The sequence below is a fragment of the Natrix helvetica genome (genome assembly GCF_964273705.1).
Source record: "Natrix helvetica genome assembly, chromosome: 1".
Taxonomy (NCBI): Eukaryota; Metazoa; Chordata; class Lepidosauria; order Squamata; family Natricidae; genus Natrix; species Natrix helvetica.
In genome coordinates this window covers 193,768,602-193,787,101 of record NC_138548.1, presented here as the reverse complement: position 1 = coordinate 193,787,101, position 18,500 = coordinate 193,768,602, and the positions used below count along the sequence as shown (strand labels likewise).

Genomic DNA, 18,500 nt, shown 5'->3' with positions numbered 1-18,500 from the left:
AGACAGAAGGCATATTCCCTGCCCAGCCAATGGGGGCAGATGCTAAGGAAAATATAAATGGGCTGGACTAAAAGGTCACCACCTCTTCCTCTGGACAACCAGTCACTCTTAGCCTAGCAATAAGGATCCCAACCACCAACAGGCTCCATAGTGAACAGGTATCCTAGAACAGGCAAGTGCTGGATTACTGCCCATTAAAAAACAGAAGGAAAATTAATATTTAAGACCAAATTTTTTTTCTATTTGTTGCTGGGCAGTGGTCCAATCACTGGGATGATTCAAGAAGTCCATTGCTTTACCTACATACAAATGATATCACCATTTTGCTTTAGGCTCTCTTCTTAGAATTGTTTCATTTGTTAAATAAAGGTGTTGAACGTCTCAGTAAGAAGCCACCCGAAGAAGCTTCTCTTCTGTATCAGTAAGTCATTTGCAAATATCACATAATCCTATGGTAGGACTTGATCTTGATCCATTGATGCTCTTCTTGTTCCCATTTAGTACTTAGTGAATAGGCAGGGTGTCCCTCCATAAACCACACACGTAATCTCTACCTTCAGTGCTCAAAGGCTGATTTGGTAATATCATCAAGTTTAAGTTAATCCATTTTCTTGACAAACACTAATTTGAAATATTCCATATTTGATTGCAGAAGTCAACTTCTTTCCATAAAAATTATTATTGAAGCAATTGTAATTATTGCCTTTTAATTTTAAACATTGAACTGAAGCCATGAAAACTGCTGCTTGTGTGTTGACTTTTCTTTTAATCAGCAACTATCTTGGAGCATTAAGACCATTACTTTTTTAAAAATTTGTAATGCACGTTCACTGCTTTTTCAGCCATATAAGGAACTGATGTTTCCACAAACTGGAGCCTACATGTAAAATTATTTTTAAAAATCTAAAGAGAAAAGCTCAGACTTTCAAGTAGATCTTCAGCAATGCTTTAAGTTCACTGCCAATCCAACTTAATCCAGTAAGTAGTTCTCTTCCTGCTGACAGAGGCCCAAGCTGTTCGGATAGGAAAGTTAAGGAATTCTGGATGGCTCTAGATCTTGTGTGAATTGAGGTTATAATGCCCAAGTGTATTTTGAAAGCGTAAAGGTGAAATCCAGGATTCCCAGTCTTGTAGCCTTCTACCTGTCAACATAGTTATAGCTTTATGGGGACCAGCAATTTAGGAACCATCACTTCAAATTCTGTAACTTCAATTCATCTCCTTTCCTTCACCAAAACAGGCATCAGTTTCAGAATCAGATGTTTTTGAATGAGGAAGTTGAATGAATGGCGATCTTCATAAAACCATCAATGTAGCAGTTTCATGTCCACAATAACTATGGAAGTGAAAATAAGGCTCAGCTAGTAATTCTACCTGATACGTTGCAAACGTGCTGACATAACTGCCCTAGACTTGGGTAAGAGTCTAGTAAAAGTATGACCGTTATTGATGAAATCATCATAATCACTACAACAAACTTGGTAAGTACCCTACATAACTAAGCAGAAAAGCAACTGCTATTTTATAGGTTGCTTTATGCCATTATCTCTGAAAAAGTATGAACTTATAACAACAAAAGTTATAAATTTCTGCCCCAAAGGATTTATATACAATAAAGGAAGTTAGCACAAAAATGCCAGGAAACAAACTGCAGATTACTTTGACTTCTTTGATTTCTTAAGAAAGAATTTTTTTCACATGAGGTCTTCTTAGTGACTGCTATAAAAAAGATTGCAATTTTTAATTTCACACTATTTCCTGTGGTCCAGTTTACAGAACTCCAGTGAGTTAATGCCCTCTGTGAGTAAGAATGTAGTACCCCAAGAACAAAGAACAAGTGCTGAGTGGAGCAGGCACATCAAGCAGGGATGCTTTCTGTAGGTTATCCCTAGAAGTGTACACAAATGCTTGGAAGCCTGACCCTTACCAGGATGACCTTTGGTAACAAGACAGAAGAGAGGAGAACATCCTAACAAGATTCTCTAGATCCAAGACTCAAAAGATGAATTCAGCAAAAACTTTTGAGAATGTTGCATGAATAGCCATACGTTTCCTTCTTATTAGCTTCAATCATCACTCTCTTCTCTTAACACACTTCGGTGGTAAACAGAGCAGAAGGATTGGGGTGTAAGTAAAGCACAAACCAACAATCTGTGGGTTATTTTGCAAATGAATAGTGTCCTAGAAGATCACAGTTAACTAAGCCTCTCCTTTTCTCCTGCAATAGTAGTGACTGGATCACGGAAGGAAGGGTGATGCCTCCTAGTCTAGCTCAGGGACAGCTTCTTCTTCCCATCCCCCCACCCCCAGTCTGCCTCTTAATGGCCAAAGACGGAGAGCATCCAATCTCTGGATCACTGCCCAGCAACAAATAGGATGAAATGTTTGCTGGGACAGGCAAGAAGAGGGCACACTCAGCTGCATAGTAAGTAGGCTTTCTGCATCTGAAATGTTTGACATCTGTCAAGGAGATCAATTGAATTTAAGTTTAGCAACATGGTTCCACACAGTTGAGTTGATAATACCCAATAGAAGTTTTGAATGGCACTGAAGAAATTTATTTTTAAAACAATCCACTCTGTTTAATACAAAATATTAGGGATTAGCAGTGAAAGCGTGTCACGGCTAGGAATCGTCAAAAGAACGATCAGATTGAAATTTGGTTGCGTAAACTCAGCTAGTCCTCAAAACTTCTTGTATTGGGTATCTTCTCAACATTCAGACACACAGACAACACAGAGATAGGTAGAAATAAAATTTGAGAAAATCATTGGAGAACGATGCTGTACCATGTATACCTTGAGCCATTGCTTCTCAGTCAGGGAATCACTATAATCCACTTCCTTACGGTGACGGGAACCTCTACCAAACATCTTCTCTTCCTCCTCCTCACAGGTTAGTCTCTCTACTTCTGCATCATCTTTAATTATCCAAGAGGGCAACTCATCCTCTTCCATCAATCGCGGCTTTCGCTTAGGATTGCGGGCCTCCTCTCGCCTGCGATCCAAATCCATGCGCTGCAGGAGAACAGCAATTTAAACTACATGTGGTATTGCACTGGATTTTCTAAGCTTTATGCTCGGTATAGTCACTTATGGGGAACAGATGCAAGTCTACCATTTCAACATAAGGAAGTCCCCTCAATCTTAATTAGAGAGGAATTATCGGGTACAGGAAAACCATCAATCTTAAATATTTGGAGCTAATTTTGCAAATTAGTTGGCAAACTATTAAGAGATTTTGAATAACTAAACAATACTTGCAATTTTTTGTGAAGAGTAAAGTCTATAATACTTAGTATCAACTTCAACATTTGGATATGAGGGAGTAAAATGTTCATCACTACTAAGCAACATGCCAGAATATGGAAATATTTAAAATCCATCCATCCACCCACCCATCCATCCATCAATCTCTGCCTTAGAGTGAGATTATCTTTTTTCATAGAATGGAAGAATCTTTCAGCTTTCCATCTTTATTCTGTATTCCACTCGTTATTCTATTATAGATTCTAAAACACAACAATATCAGAAAGAGAATGCAATGACTCACTGGTAATGAGTCTAACCCCACTTTGAAGTTTACTGTCAGGCTGGGAAAGGCTGCTTTAGATCATCAAAATATAAATAAATCAAAAATATGGACAACAAACTGGCTCTTTATTTAAAAAGTGGTTCCTGAGATCTAAGGGGATGAAGATGGACTGCAATCTTATTGGAATCACCAAAATGAGTAAGATTTTTTTTCCAGGTTTCTTGGTTTGATAGATTTCTGAAACCTGAAACATTATTTCAAGTATATTCCAAAAGTTTTTCTTAAAGAAACAGATTTTATACAGTTATGTGAAAACGCATGATTTGAAAGCAGGTATACTTTTTTCAAGAATGCAGAGAACTGTATTGGTCTCAAATTAACACTGCTATATTGGTATATACAATTTCAATATGCTACAATACACATTGTGTTTCAAAGTAAGCTGCCCAGTCTGGCTAGTATTTTCTTCCCCATGCAATAGCTGAGAATAGAGAAGAAGACGCCTGCTTGCCTTTCTCCCTCATTACTTCCTGTATAAATAGTTAGGCAAGTAGTTGATGTTGGCTCATCTCAGTAAGTACACCAAGAGTAAATCTGGTTGTTCTTGGATGAGACCACCAGAGTCTGAGGAATACAGGGAAATTACTGGGAAATTAAAACAGAAGAAGGCAGGGGATACTTACTTTTGGCATCAATTCTCACTTTTCCCAACAAAGATGTGCCCGTAAGCCCCTTAGAGTCAAGTCTGACTCAAAAGAGACTTCACTTTCCTCCAGTACTGAAGACAGGGGACTGCTGTTTTCCCACCTTTTCCAACATCCTTTCTATACTTGGAAGGAGAAGGGCTTAAAACTACAAGGTGGGACAGAAATTGGTGAGAGAAGAGGGCATTTTTCCTAGGAAGACAAACTGCAACTTGGAGAGATTTGGAGGTAGCCTAAAGTGAAACAGCTGTAGAGTGTTATTTGTTCCAATTCTATAACAAGTCATAAGTATCTATATGAAACATACATGCTTTGATAGGATTTTGCTTTGGGTTTTGCTTGTTCTTGCTTGCTCTTTCATTTTTTGAGTGGACATTTTTATCAATAACCACAATCTTCTCTTCCCCAATAATAGGAGGCTTCCCGTGGTTCTCAAAACAAAACAGCACAGAGAGTAATAAGTTTCTTGTGCGTGTGTGTGTGCATATGAAGGAACCCTGATACTTATATTGAACGAGGTGATATTTGGTTATTGCCCTGGAACTATTTTTCCCAAGTATTAGGAAAACTAAAGGATCTGCAAAAGTCTCTTAAACATGTATTTCCTCTCTCTTTAGTACATATGTATGCCCTGCTTTCTTCTGGCATGAGTGTATCTACTACTGACTTCCTAAACAAAATTTAGCTAACTTAATGCACCTCAAGTTAATAGGCTGAACTTGGAAGAATAAAGCTGACATTTATGAAATACAACAAGCAAAATAGCCACTCTCACCATAAAAAGATCGAACTCTTCCTCATGTCGGGCAATCATTTGGTTAACCGTTTCATCATCTGGAACTTCATCTTCTTCCTGAAAGATTTCAAAGTTTTCCCCATTTAATTTCTGCATGGCAGTTTGTGTGCTTGGAGTTTTATACTGATTTGTTTTACCATCTCGTGTGATTTGGCTACTTGTTTGGAAATACACTATATTGCCAAAAGTATTTGCTCACCCATCCACATAATCAGACTCAGTTGTGAGCGAATACTTTTGGCAATATAGAGTACATCTGGTGGTCTCAGTGGACAGTAGCCACGAGGCAGGCGCTCCCCATCAGCGTTGGCAATTTTGCTGACATTCTTAAAACAGTGAGAACTAAGGACTGGACGGGCGCGGCGACTGAATTACCCCTCTCACCTTTAAAGGTGGCTCCTCCGAGTCGGAGTTGAGGCACAGGGTTGAGGCAGTGTGGGGAAAGCTTGCGCTGCCACTGCCGCTGCCCGTGCTGTATCTGGTCTGTGGATAGATAGAGGAGTTCAGTCGCCCGGGCTGTCAATCCAGCACCTTTCACTGACACTCAAATTCACTTCCTAGGGTGACAAGGGTTCATGCCACTTCCTTCCAGCCCACAGTCCCTTGGCCTCAGGATTACAGAGAGCAAGGATCGAGGCAACACATTCATCAGTCACGCACAAGAGAAGGAGAAAGCCACTCCTCGTCGCCTCTTACCTCATCTTGCTCCTCATGCTCTAAGATAGCCTGCAGGAAAGCTCGCCTTTCATGGCTGGAGGACTTCTGGTCAAACATTCCAGCCTGGATCACCTTCTGATCAACATTCAGCTTGTACTTGGCTGCAGCAAGTATCTTTTCTTCTACACTGTTCACAGTGCACAGGCGCAGCACTCGCACTTCGTTTTGCTGCCCAATGCGATGTGCTCGATCCTGTGCCTGCAAGTCCTAGAGTGGTAGACAAAAACCTTCCTCACTGTTCAACAACTACGCTCAGCTTTCTTTCAGCTACATCCTAAAGACAGAAGAGGCGATGTCGTATCAGCGGATGGGCCCAAGACCTAATAGCTCTCCCTTTTTATAAAAGCAGCATTCATGCCTTAAGACGAATGCATCTGGAGATCCATTTCTAATCCCATCGATCAGCTTCTGTCTAACTCTCTGCTCTTTAGGTCTTTGGCTGACCTGTGAACTGGCGCCGTGTCCCAACCTATCAACTGACGATGAATGCTCTGTACTGAAACCCATCGTTCAGGGTTATCCAGGTAATGTTTAGAGGACAGCAGCAACATCAAGGGATGCTCTTGGTCTCTAAATCTTTATTGGTGTAATAATCCTTATTATATCGCTTGCTCATTTGTTTATTTGTTTGCATTTCATACTATTTAACCATCCATCTCCTACAGAAATATTATTTTAATTGATAAGTATTTCTTGGTTTCACAGTCCAGTCCTTTAATTTGGCACATGGGTACAATTTTGGTTTTAATTAGCAATTAAAGGTTACTCTTTAACTTTGCTTCAAGATAGTTAAGGCTGTGCCCTGAAGAAAGAACAGACTAGGATGAGAGTTTATACTATCAGCTCCTGAAGAGAACTATTATCAGATAAGATAGTTTTTTTGTTATAGATTGTAGGCAGAAGGGGAATGCCAAAGATTCCAATATTCTTGAAACTACAAACTACAATAAATATGCTTTATATTTATAATCCACAACCCTTGATGAAATATAAAAAGTCTTTTCTTTTGCATTAGTATATGTAGCATTACAAACAGGTTACTGCTCTACTTATAACATATTTTTTCCTTGAAACATAGTAAAAACACTTTTGTTACCTGGTGGGGATTCCAATCACTGTCAAAAATAATCACAGTATCAGCAGATTGCAGATTCAGTCCCAAACCCCCTGCTCTGGTGCTCAGAAGAAAAATGAAATATTCAGAGCCTGGTTCATTGAAAGTTTTCAGCAGCATGCCACGATCTTCAGCTTTAGTGGTCCCTTTAAAAGCCCAGAAAAGAGAGGGTTTCCCCTAGAGCTACAATATTTTACTTCAGGATAAAAGCTTTAACAAAAATTCCAAAACTCAGAAGAAGTCATAGAGAAAAACATATTTCAACAGACGAAAGTGACATTTTAGAGTTATTATCTATGGAGAAATTACATAACAATGGAAGAATTCAATGCTAAACAATATTAGAGAATTTACAAGGATAATCACATGATTGGGATTGGCAGACATTGTTTGAACAGAATAATCATGATAACACATTTATAACTTGCTTCCTTTCACTTCTGAACTTTACTACAACTGGAGAATAACACTGAAGAGAAGCTGCAGTTAACAGATACTAGTCATTTTCCGCTATGCCATTCCCAAAATTATTGAGACAGGCCTATAATGCCCAGATCATAATATCAATTAACACCTAGACCAGTGATGGCGAACCTTTTTTCTACGGCGTGCCAGAATTGCGTGCACACTCGCTACTGCACCCCCCCGCGTGCCCACTCAATTCCCCACCCAACTGCGCATGCGCACGTGACACACACACACACACACACACACACACAGCATGCACCCCTCCCCCATGCTCCGGAGGCTTTCCTGAAGCCTGGGGAAGGAAAAAATGGCCTCCCCCGCCCTTCTAGATGTCCTCTGGAAGCAGAAACAGATTCTTTGGGGCCATTTATTGTCCTTTCCAGGGGGGCTTTCCTGAAGCCCGGCTCCTCTTCCTTCCTCGGCTGTTGGAAGAGCGCTGCGCCCGTTTCATTCTCTTTGAGAGCCGCCTTGCTTGCCCCAGCGCGAGAGTAGCGCTGCCGGGGAGAAATCAGCAGGAGGGGGAGAAGAACACAAACTTCTGCTAGGGATGCCTTCTCCCCCCCTCGCCTCCCCCTGATCTCTCCCTGGCAGCACTCGCCTAACGTGGCAGCAAAGTGTGTGTGTGCGTGTGTGTAATGGGGGTCTGGCTGGGACCGATTAGCTGAGAGGCTGGCAAAGAAGCAGTGCTCGGAGGAAGAAGGCAGAGATGCTGGCTGGCATTAGCTTCCCTTACTTTTTGCCGCCGCTGCCCCGGCAGGAAGGAGTATTACCACCCCCTCCCTGCTGGTTGCAGCCCAGGTCCCGCCTGCCCTGCTTAGCTGAAAGTGGCGAGGGAGCAAGCCGCGATGAGCAGGAAGGGAAATGAGCGCCAGCCACTATCCCTGCCTTTTCGCGGCAGTGGGGAAGACTTCTTTGCCAGCCTCTCAGGTGATCGGTCCCATCCAGCCCGTTACACACACACATACACACACACCGCTTGTTGCCGTGCGAGACCAGCGCTGCTGGGGAGAAATCTGGGAGGGGGAGAAGAAAACAATCTTCTGCTAGGGATGGTCTTCTCTCCCCTCTCCCCCTGATTTCTCCCCAGCAGCGCTCACCTTGCACGGCAACAAGTGGTGTGTGTGTGTGTGTGTGTGGCCGGCGCTCATTTCCCTTCCTGCTCATCGCGGCTTGCTCCCTCGCCACTTTCAGCTAAGCAGGGCAGGCAGGACCTGGGCTGCAACCAGCAGGGAGGGGGTGGTAATGCTCCTTCCTGCCGGGGCAGCGGCAGCGAAAAGTAAGGGAAGCTAATGCCAGCCAGCATCTCTGCCTTCTTCCTCCGAGCGCCGCTTCTTTGCCAGCCTCTCAGCTGATCGGTCCCAGCCAGACCCCCATTACACACACGCACACACACTTTGCTGCCTCGCGAGGCGAGTGCTGCCAAAGCATCCCAGTACCAGGGCTGAAGGGGTGGTGGTGGCGGGGACGGGCAGCCAAGGGCTTCCCTCCCTCCCCACCCAAGCAGACTTCTTGCACGGCTCCAGCCTGCGGCTTTGATGAGGATCCGCGGTCCGGAGAGTTGCCGCTTCCAGCGGGATATTTTCTGCCAGGCCCTTGGCGGCGTCTTTATGCAGTTAGCTCGCCTCCCCACCAGCAGCTCCCCCACCAGCATCCCGGCTGGAAGCGAAAGTGCAACAGCCGCTGTTGGGGAAGGGAGGAAGGGGTGGCGGTCACCTGTTCTCGCCACTGCCACCCCTTCGCCCCTGGTAATGGCGACTGTTGCACTGCTGCTTCCAGCCGGGATGCTGGCGGAGGAGCTGCTGGTGGGGAGGCGAGCTAACTGCATAAAGACGCCGGCAAGGGCCTGGCAGAATATATCCCGCTGGAAGCGGCAGCACTCCGGACTGCGGATCCTCATCAAAGGCGCAGCCTGGAGCCGTGCAAGAAGCCCACTTGGGTGGGGAGGGAGGGAAGCCCTGGCGGCTATCACAGTGCCGCTTCTGGCTGGTGTGGGAGTGGCTGCAGGGACCGGCTGGCTGCTCCTGCCTTTCCCCTTGTGGCTGCCGCTGCTTTTCTGAAGTGCCCGAGCTGGCCAAGCCCTTCGGACTGCAGATGAGCCATGGGCTGGAGGGCGAGGGCCACGCAAGAAGCTCACTCGGGCGGGGAGGGAGGGAAACCCCGACCACAGCTCTGCTCTACTAAGCAACGGCCGGGATCCCCTCTCCACGTCTTTTGGCACGCGCGGCCCTTGCTCTTCCTGTTGTTGCTTTTTGCGTGCGCATGTGCGATCACCAAATGGCCAACGCGCATGTGCACACTGAAAATAAGGTCATTTTCCTGGCGTGCGCATGCGCACCGGGCGGCTCCTCTTCTGTTTCCTGGCACGCCAATGCACGTAAAGACCAGCTGGCTGCTGCGCCCGAACCCGGAAGAGCAACTGGTGATGGCTCCGCGTGCCAGGAGAAATGGCTCTGCGTGCCACTTCTGGCACGCGTGCCATAGGTTCGCCATCACGGACCTAGACCTTCATTCAATATCAACAGCCTCAGCCAGTAATGACCACATGAAACAGATGAAATTCTCAGAGTACTGTGGCTGTTAATTATAGTCTTAAGTGGGCAACAAAAAAGAAATGCATATTTTTAAAAATAAAAACGTTTATTCTTTCCTAAGCTTTTCTTTGGTAGTCAGTTCAGTATAACCTGACTACCATTTTTTAGCAATGTTAGGAGTTTAATCATAAACTTTAGCAGATTATGCCACATGGCTACATAATACATTAGACTGCAAATACTTCAAACTACATGGCATCCATTCATAGTTATTCTATAAATGAGTTCTTGTGCTCTGTGGAACCAAGAGTTAATTTTGGAAGGAAGGCCGGGTCCAACCGCAGAATGACTGTTTGGATGGATAATGCAGAGGTCCTCGCCGACCGACAACGCTGCCAGTTCCGACACCCTCTTAGCCGATGTAATTGTTACCAAGAAGACAGTTTTAAGGGTCAACAATCAGAGACTGATCATGCGAATGGGCTTGAATGGTGCAGCCATGAAGGCCCTGAGCACCAGAGACAGGTCCCAGGTAGGGTAGCGATGCACTACCGGCGGCCTGAGGTTCGATGCGCCCTTCAGGAATGATTGGACCCTGGGGTGTTGTGCCAGGGAACAGCCCTGCCTGCCGCCAATCACAGTTGATAGAGCTGCAATTTGTCGGCGGAGGGTGTTGGGCGTTAGTCCCTCATCCATGCCTGTTTGCAAGAAGTCCAATACTTGTGGTACGGATGTCTTGATTGGGTCAATGCCGGCTGTCCGACACCATCTGCAGAAAGCCTGCCAGGTAGCCTCGTAGATGCGAGTTGTGGACGGGTGTCCAGCTGCCTGGATTGTGTCGATGACTTTGTTGGAAAAGTGTTGTCGAGTCAAGATAGCCCACTCACATGCCACACGCTCATGTCCACCTGTTCTGCTAGGATTTTCTGACTAACCAGTGGAATGATGCTAGAGGCGGAAATCCGTAAAGAAGTCCTTCCGGCCATGGGCTGCAAAGTGCATCGGTGCCTTCCGCCCCCGGTGTTTGGTACCTGGTGTAAAACCTTGGCTGTTGCGAGTTGTGAGACTGAGCAGAGGTCCACTTCGGGCCGGCCGAACCTGTGAGACAGTTCCTGGAACAGGGATGGATGGAGACGCAACTCCGCCTGGTCCACTGTGGCCCCGCTTAGCCAATCCGCCTGTGTGTTGGCTGTGCCCGATATGTGCTCTGCTCGAATCGATAGTAAGCGGCTCTCTGCCCAATGGTGGAGTCTCTCCGCTTCCAACATCAAGGACCTGGACCGCGTGCCTCCTTGGTGCTTGACATGAGCCTTGGAGGCCACGTTGTCAGCCATCACCAGGTCCCAAAATTCGTGGAGGGCTAGCCGGATGGCCCGAAGCTCCAGCCAGTTGATGCTGTTCCGGAGTTCTTGGGCAGTCCAGCGTCCCTGTGCCACCCAGTCCAAGGCTTGAGCTCCCCAGCCGAATAGACTCGCACCCGTCGTTACTACGATGCGGTCTGGCGCCTTGAAAGGGCATCCCTTGAGTAGTTTGGATGATGTCCACTATCGGAGCGATCGCAGCACCTTGGGTGGCAAGGTAACCTTGGTCTGCGAGTGGCTGGTGTGGGCCCTCTGGAAGGGGAGCAGGAACCACTGAAGTGGGCACGTGTGGAATCGTGCCCAGGGAACTATGTCTAGGCATGACACCATTTTCCCGAGAAGTTGGGAAAGAACTGCTAGTGGTAATGACCTCTGTTGTAACACGTGACTCACCAGGCTCTGCAGGCTCTGATGTCTCTGCTGCGATAATGATACCTCGCACAAATCCAAGTTGATGAGAGTCCGAGGTGCAATAAGGACCTGGTCGGGTGCAGATGGCTCTTTGGAAAGTTCAGGACAAATCCGTGACACTGCAGAGTGTCGATTATAGCTTGTAGGTCCCGGTTTGCCTGGACCCGGGATGATGACAGGATCAAGATGTCGTCTAAATAGCAATTGACTCTTATGGCCGTCGATCAAAGAGATGCAGCTATTACCGCCAGCAACTTTGTGAAGGTTCGCGGGGCCAAAGAAAGGCGGAATGGCAGTGCTTGGTACTGGAAATGGCACCCGGCAAATTGGAATCTTAAGAACCTTCGGTGTACCGGATGTATCGGCACATGGAGGTATGCCTCCTTGATGTCGACGGAGGTCATCAGGTTGCCTTGGCGAATGCAAGTTAGGATGCTTTTTAGATATTGCATCTTGAACCTTTGATACTTGAGGTATAAGTTGAGCCGTTTCAAGTCTAGGATGGCCCGCCATCCTCCCGAGCTTTTGGGGACTAGGAATAGTATCAAATAGAAGCCTAGTCATTCTTGCCCTTGTGGTACACTTTCTATGGCAATGATTGACAACAGATGTTGGATCTCGATGTCCATTAGATAACGTTTTATTTGACACCTGGGTACAGGGCACCTGATGAAATGCCTCGGGGGGATGGTGAGAAATTCTAGAGTGAGGCCGTGCCTCACGGTCTGGATGGCCCAGGCGTCCGAAGTGGTCTCTGCCCATTGGTGGACGAAGGCTGTTAGGCGTCTCCCAATGGGTTCCACCCCGTGTGAGTCACCAGTATCTACAAAAGGACCTGTTGTTGGCGCCATGAAATGGCCGCCACGCCTGGGGCTGCTGCTGGTTCTGCTGCCGGCCGCTATCTCTGATCCCGGAACGGTCCTGGGCCCTATCCTGAGGTTGTGTATAGGACCTGTTGTACTGGGAACCTTGTATTCCAGTCAAATGAATGGGAGAACCGGGTGAGGGCCCTTCATCTACTAAAGCTGGAGGTGACCTGTTGGTGGCCACAGGGGCTTTTGATTTATCCTTGTCCTTGCGCTTGGCGGCCCTAATCGGAGCTGTGGATGAAGCACGAGCCCTGTGACTAGTGGTATCTCTCCCCACCCTAGTACTGGCTCCAGCGGCCTCGGAGTGCAGCGGGGAAGAGGTAGCAGCCCCAGTGCTGCCTCTGGAGATGTTCCATCGTTCCAATCAGCCATAATTACTAACAAGGAGTTGAAAAGCTCAGCTCACCACCCAAGATAAGAGGTAATTGCCGGACAGCCAATTGGAATGATTCTGAATACTTGCAAAGTAACCATGTGCGCTGGAGCGGCGAGATGGCGAACTGACCTCCTCAGCTCCCAGAACAAGCCGTTAGTGATGTAGGCACCGTTTGGGTGCGAAACGCTAAGCGTGCCCCTTCCGGCTGTCCCTCGGTGCCCAGAGAGGCGGCGCCAAAAATGGCTGTGGTGGCAGAAAGAAATGGCGCAAAATTCAAATGTTGACAAAATGGCGACCGCTTGCTACTAAGCGCTGTATAAACCGCAGCTGGCATGACTGAAGCCAATATGAAGGGAATGGCAGCGCCACAATCATGAGGCGCCGAGCCATGTTGGGCCGATCGCGCCCTTTAAGCGGATCGTGGCCACTCATATCGGCGCGAGAGAGGCGAACCTACTCTCACCTTGGCACCCGCGGGGCAGAGAACGGCGAACCGACTCACATCCGCAGCAGCTAGCTGCTGCAATTCCTCCCCCCGGCCACAAGAGCCTTAAGGGGAACCGCCCAAACACCAACGGGAACAAGCCTAGCCCAGCATAATTGCTGCTCGTCAAAACGAGCAGACAACACGGCTCACGCTTGCTTGAACTATAATTCAGTCCAAATGTACGAAATAAATCCAGAAAGAACAACTAATTAAATAAGGAATAAACCAATAAATAAATAAATAAATAATAAATATTTTTACGTCTCTTTAGGCTGGACTGAGTTAAAAAAAACCGAATTACCCCAGTAAGAGAATCAACAATTATGTAACTCAGTCTCTAGGCTAATGGACAAAGTTAACCCATGCTTGGACTCCCCAAGCAGTGCACAGGAGAATGGACTAATCTATTGGAACTGGACCACAAGTATGTCACTGTAGATTATACTTACCAGAATATGCAGGCTTCCTATTCAATCAATGCTATTTTAGGATCAGAAAGAGATTTAAAATATCTCTTATCCAAAAGAGATTTATAATTTCAGGAAAGCATTAACAAAAATAGTCATTGGAAAAGTGATTGTACATTGCATAGTGGTTTGAGACATCAAAATGGCAAGTTGAAAAATGGAAAAGTTAGCCAAATGAAAGAACCTGATAGGCCATTGAAGAAATGGAAAGGACATTTTGCATTTCTTTTAATAAATGCATCCTTCAAATACCACAACTACCACTCATCAGGTATGTCTTAATACAAATGTCACTTACGTGGAAGGAAATTGTTTACAAAATATTCTTAGGCAACTGTTGTAAGCTTGAGCTCCTTATTTCAGAAAGTTTTAAAAATATGGGAAAATTATCACATAATCAGAGGTTTGGAAGGGACCGTGGAGATCTTCTACTCCAACCTCCTCACTATGCAAGACAAATGGCTATCCAACCTTTGTTTGAAAACCTCCCATGATAGAGCACTCACAACTTCAAGAATCAGGCTGTTACATTGCTTAATAGCTCTCACAGTTAGGAAATTTCTCCTTCATTCAAGTTTGGATTTCTCACTGCAAAGCTTCCACCAGTTGGTGGATCAGAGTTCATAATGTCTAAGCCTCGGATATTACATACTGTCAGGTCTGCCTTCTTTGGTTTGGCATTGCGCTGCATCCTGCCATCACGGGGAGGAGGCATCGGGGGAGAATATGGGCAATAAACCTGTGTGGTGATGCGATGGAAATAGGGAGGTGGGACGAACAGCTTCATTAAGACCAGAGAAGCACAGAACCAATTTGTGCCAGCACTCAAGGCCACACTCACTTGAATGGAACGCGGACTGCCCCAAACAACTCACTGTTTCTCAAAACACCTATGCAATTCTTCATTAGCTGAAGACAAACTGATCATGGGAGAGGACTGGAATGATGGGGAGAAATTTATAGCTTTTTATGCAGGAAACTTAATTCTAACCTGACTTTACTAGAGCCAGAAACTTAGTAAAAGAAGTTATCACTTCACCAAAATGAAATTGAGGGTCTTTCTTTCATAAGGGACCTGATTGGGACAGGTCTGACACATACTTTCAAATTGCTTATACCAACACTGAAAGGAATTTCCCTTTGCCCATATTGAAAGAGAATGAGCTATTTCTATTTCTGAAAAGCAGCTCCACACTCACATGGTTTTTAATGTGGTTTATAATATATTGCCAGGAGAGGTCTTATGGGGCAAAGATATGGACTTAGAAAGGAACTAAGTCCTTTTTAAAAGATTTACATCTTAAGAGAGCGGTTCTAAGCAGCTTGCATGTAATAACACTGTGAAAAACCACCCAGCTTGGTCCCACCCATACTGAGTGGTGTAGCCATTACCATGTCACTCTTGTTTTTCCCTGAAGAGACATTCTGCTCCTCACAGAAATGACCTAGATCCTAGGCCTGAGAAAAAGATTGTGCAAAAAGAACATGAAAAAGAATGGCTGCATTCTTAGTGTGTGAACACTGCCAACACGGTGGCTTAACATGGCAACTTGCACATACAGTAAATATGTGTGTGTGTGTGTATGCATGTATATGTAGATATGTAGGCTTGCACAAAGAACACTTATTTATCTTCAGTGCAGGAAAATTACACTCCATCTTTTTTATATGCAACTCAAAACTTCATAATTTAGACAACTCTTCAAGCAAACTCTGTAGCCAAGTCAAATTGGTACTTCCCAATACAAAATTTGTCCAGCATGTAAGTCTACTGACAAACTTACCATCTAGCCTGAGGTATTTGAATCCACGGTAGGCAAAATAATCTTCCATTATGGTCATGAGGGAGGTCATCTGACAGAAGAGCAATACCTTGTGGTTGGTAGCTCGCAACTTGGGAAGAATACGATCTAGAAGCTCAAATTTCCCAGAAGCTCGATAAAGATCAAGACTAGGTTATGCATGAGAAAGAGAAAAAGGAAGTTTTTTCTTCCCACCAAAACAGTTTCACATGTTTTAACTTCAGGATTCCCCTTCTATATCAAACTTATGCAAAACAATCTCTCTATTTTTTTTACATCACAGAAGTCCTATATTCCTAAGTTTAAAAAACTAGGATACTCTAGTTGCTTTTATGAATAAACCAGGCCTTTGCTGTTGCCTTATGAATAGAAGCTATTTTCCACTACTACAGATAGATGTCAGGTTTAAAAGCTGGAACTGGAATTTCCATTGCTAGGGGCGGCGGAGTGGTAGTAAAACACAATGTCATGTGATCATAATGCTTAGCAACAACAATCTCAAAAGTCTTGGTTGATGCTGTAACACCAAGATGTGCAGGTTGTTAAGTGGGAATTGGAAGGAATCCCAGGTAAACAATTCAGGGATGCTCCAGGGGAGCGAGAGAGGCAAGGAGAGACTCTGGGAGGGCTGATACAGGCTGGACATAATTTGAGGGTGGCCGAGGGAGAGCTTGGGAGGTCTGGCACATGCTATGCACAAGTGCAAGAAGAGTGGGGGATGGATGATGTGGTGCTGCATGAGCATAGGAAGGCCTTAGGGATAGATGGTACAATGGGGTAGAGCACAGGAAGAGTGGGGGATGGACAGTACAGTGGGGTGCAAGTGCAGGAAGGCAAAGGGGAATTACCAGAGTGACTTGTGGCCTTCCCTGCCAGGCTTTCCCAATGACTCTGTTTGTGGAAAACCAGCAGGGAAGGTCACAAATGGCAATCACGTGACTGCCTGCTCGCTTTTATGATGGCCAATCACCATAAATGTGAGCTGGTTGCCAAGCACCCAAATTGCAAGTGTGTGACTGAAGGGCGCTGGGGAGGCTGGAGCTTTGACTACTGGCCGTAGGTACTGTACCACTCGTTCAGCACTGCTGCAATTATGTATGGTCGCTGAACAAGTGGTCGGTAAGCGAGAACTACCTGTACTGATCTTAAATTAATTAAATCCAGACAAGCTTTTATAGAAGCCCAAGACCTTAAAAAGCATCACTCCCAAAACATTAATTCATATGATGAGAAATTGTCCTAGTGCCAGAATTGTCCATCAAGAACAGGTAGCAGATGCCTCTGGAATTTAAGAACCCAAGTGTGATGACATTATTGGTTCAGTTGAGTCTTTACAAAGAAAACATAGACATAGTCCATGGGTGACAATCTCACACCGTCACGTGATGTTTCGCGATATTTTTTTCCCTTCGCGGAGCTGGGGCAGGGGTGGCCTGCATGTGATACATCCAGCCCATGGGCCGCCAGTTTGACACCCCTGACATAGTCCCAAATTTTTAGAGTATGCAACTTACCCCTGCACAATGCCTCCAGTGAAGCCTAAGTGCTCAGAAAAGGACTCCTGTAACAAAACGTATGGAAACCAACATAAATATGAAGAAATGATGCCAAATATAACAATAGAGGGTTTTCTTGCCTTCAAAAGGCATTTTGATGGTTAATAGTCTGGAAGGCTTGTACTGCACATCTTAGGCTAGTAACTAAGATAGCCATTCTTTTTAATTTAATTTAAATTTAAATTAATACAATTAAACAGTTTTTCAAATAAACAGATGTTTCAATTATAGTTAAAATTATTTTCAAAGCAGCTGGAGATTTTTGAATGTAACCTTCCAAGTACTTAGGGTTTATAATGTTGCAAAGTTCTTCACGATCAGCCTTTCTCTACTGAGTGCTCTCCAAAAAACTTAACAGGAAACTATTGAAGTCCAATACATTTTGAGACTTTAAATGGTATACATACAATACTATATTGAGGAACCAAATGTTAACCCGTGAGCTTCTCTAATTTTGGAATGAATCTGAAGGAAGGAGGGACAGTCATGAATTATGATATTTTGGAAAGCTTCGGCCAATAAAGCAAACTGAAGATTTCTCTTCTTCCTTGCAGAGTTCCATATATATCACGTTGGACAAGAGAGTACAATGTCTACCTTTTTGATGCCAGGGTAAGGAGAAAAAAGGGTAGTCAACTGCTACTGCTATTCCTTGAGAGCTATTTGTTTCAGGAACAATAATAAAATGTATACATCTGCGTACCACTCTTAAGATTCCCATGCCAGTTGGCAGAGCCAGGTCTTCATGCTTTTTCAGAAGACCAGAAGAGAGAGAGGTGGGGGGGAAGCCTCATCTCTGTGGGCAAGATGTTCTATAGGGTGATAGCAACAGCACAGGTTCTCTTCCCAGACTTCGCCAGCTGAAATTCTTTAAGCAACAGGGTCTGTAATATGCCCTCCCTGCCAGACCAGGTGGAATGGGTCAATGTAATTGAGACAAGACAGTTCCTAGGTAGCCTGATCCTATGGCATGAAGGGCTTTAATGATGATAACTAACATCTTGAATTGAACCCAGAGGCAAACTGACACTCAATGTTGTTCACACAGCAAAGGTGTTGCACGCACAATCCTTGGGATGCTCAAAACTGTTTGTGTGGCAACATTCTGCACCAGCTGCAGATTCCAGATACTCTTCAAGGTAGCCCCATGTAGAGCACATTGCAGTAGTCCATAAGGGAGATGACCAGGGCATGAGAGTTTGAAAGAAGAGTTTCATAATCCAGGAAAGAGCACAACTGGCTCACAACATGAAATTGAGCAAAGGTCCTCCTGGCCACAACTGCCCTCTGCTGCTTGAGGAACCCGC

At 45.2% G+C, this 18,500-nt stretch overlaps 1 protein-coding gene across 7 annotated transcripts in view; it reads right to left on the bottom strand.

The window, feature by feature from the left end:
• The window catches only part of SMARCA4 (SWI/SNF related BAF chromatin remodeling complex subunit ATPase 4), a 61,645-nt gene that overhangs the window by 11,136 nt on the left and 32,009 nt on the right, over window positions 1-18,500 (bottom strand). For 2 of the 7 annotated variants that reach the window (XM_081946955.1, XM_081946956.1), the window contains exons 23-29: window positions 17,152-17,198; window positions 15,620-15,786; window positions 6,848-7,011; window positions 5,731-5,958; window positions 5,419-5,517; window positions 5,014-5,091; window positions 2,790-3,017 (exon numbers count right to left, since the gene is read on the bottom strand). In XM_081946955.1, coding sequence (XP_081803081.1) covers window positions 2,790-3,017; window positions 5,014-5,091; window positions 5,419-5,517; window positions 5,731-5,958; window positions 6,848-7,011; window positions 15,620-15,786; window positions 17,152-17,198 — 1,011 coding nt within the window. The remainder of the gene's footprint in view (window positions 1-2,789; window positions 3,018-5,013; window positions 5,092-5,418; window positions 5,518-5,730; window positions 5,959-6,847; window positions 7,012-15,619; window positions 15,787-17,151; window positions 17,199-18,500) is intronic. The other 5 variants (XM_081946961.1, XM_081946960.1, XM_081946958.1 and 2 more) reach the window with 3 other exon arrangements.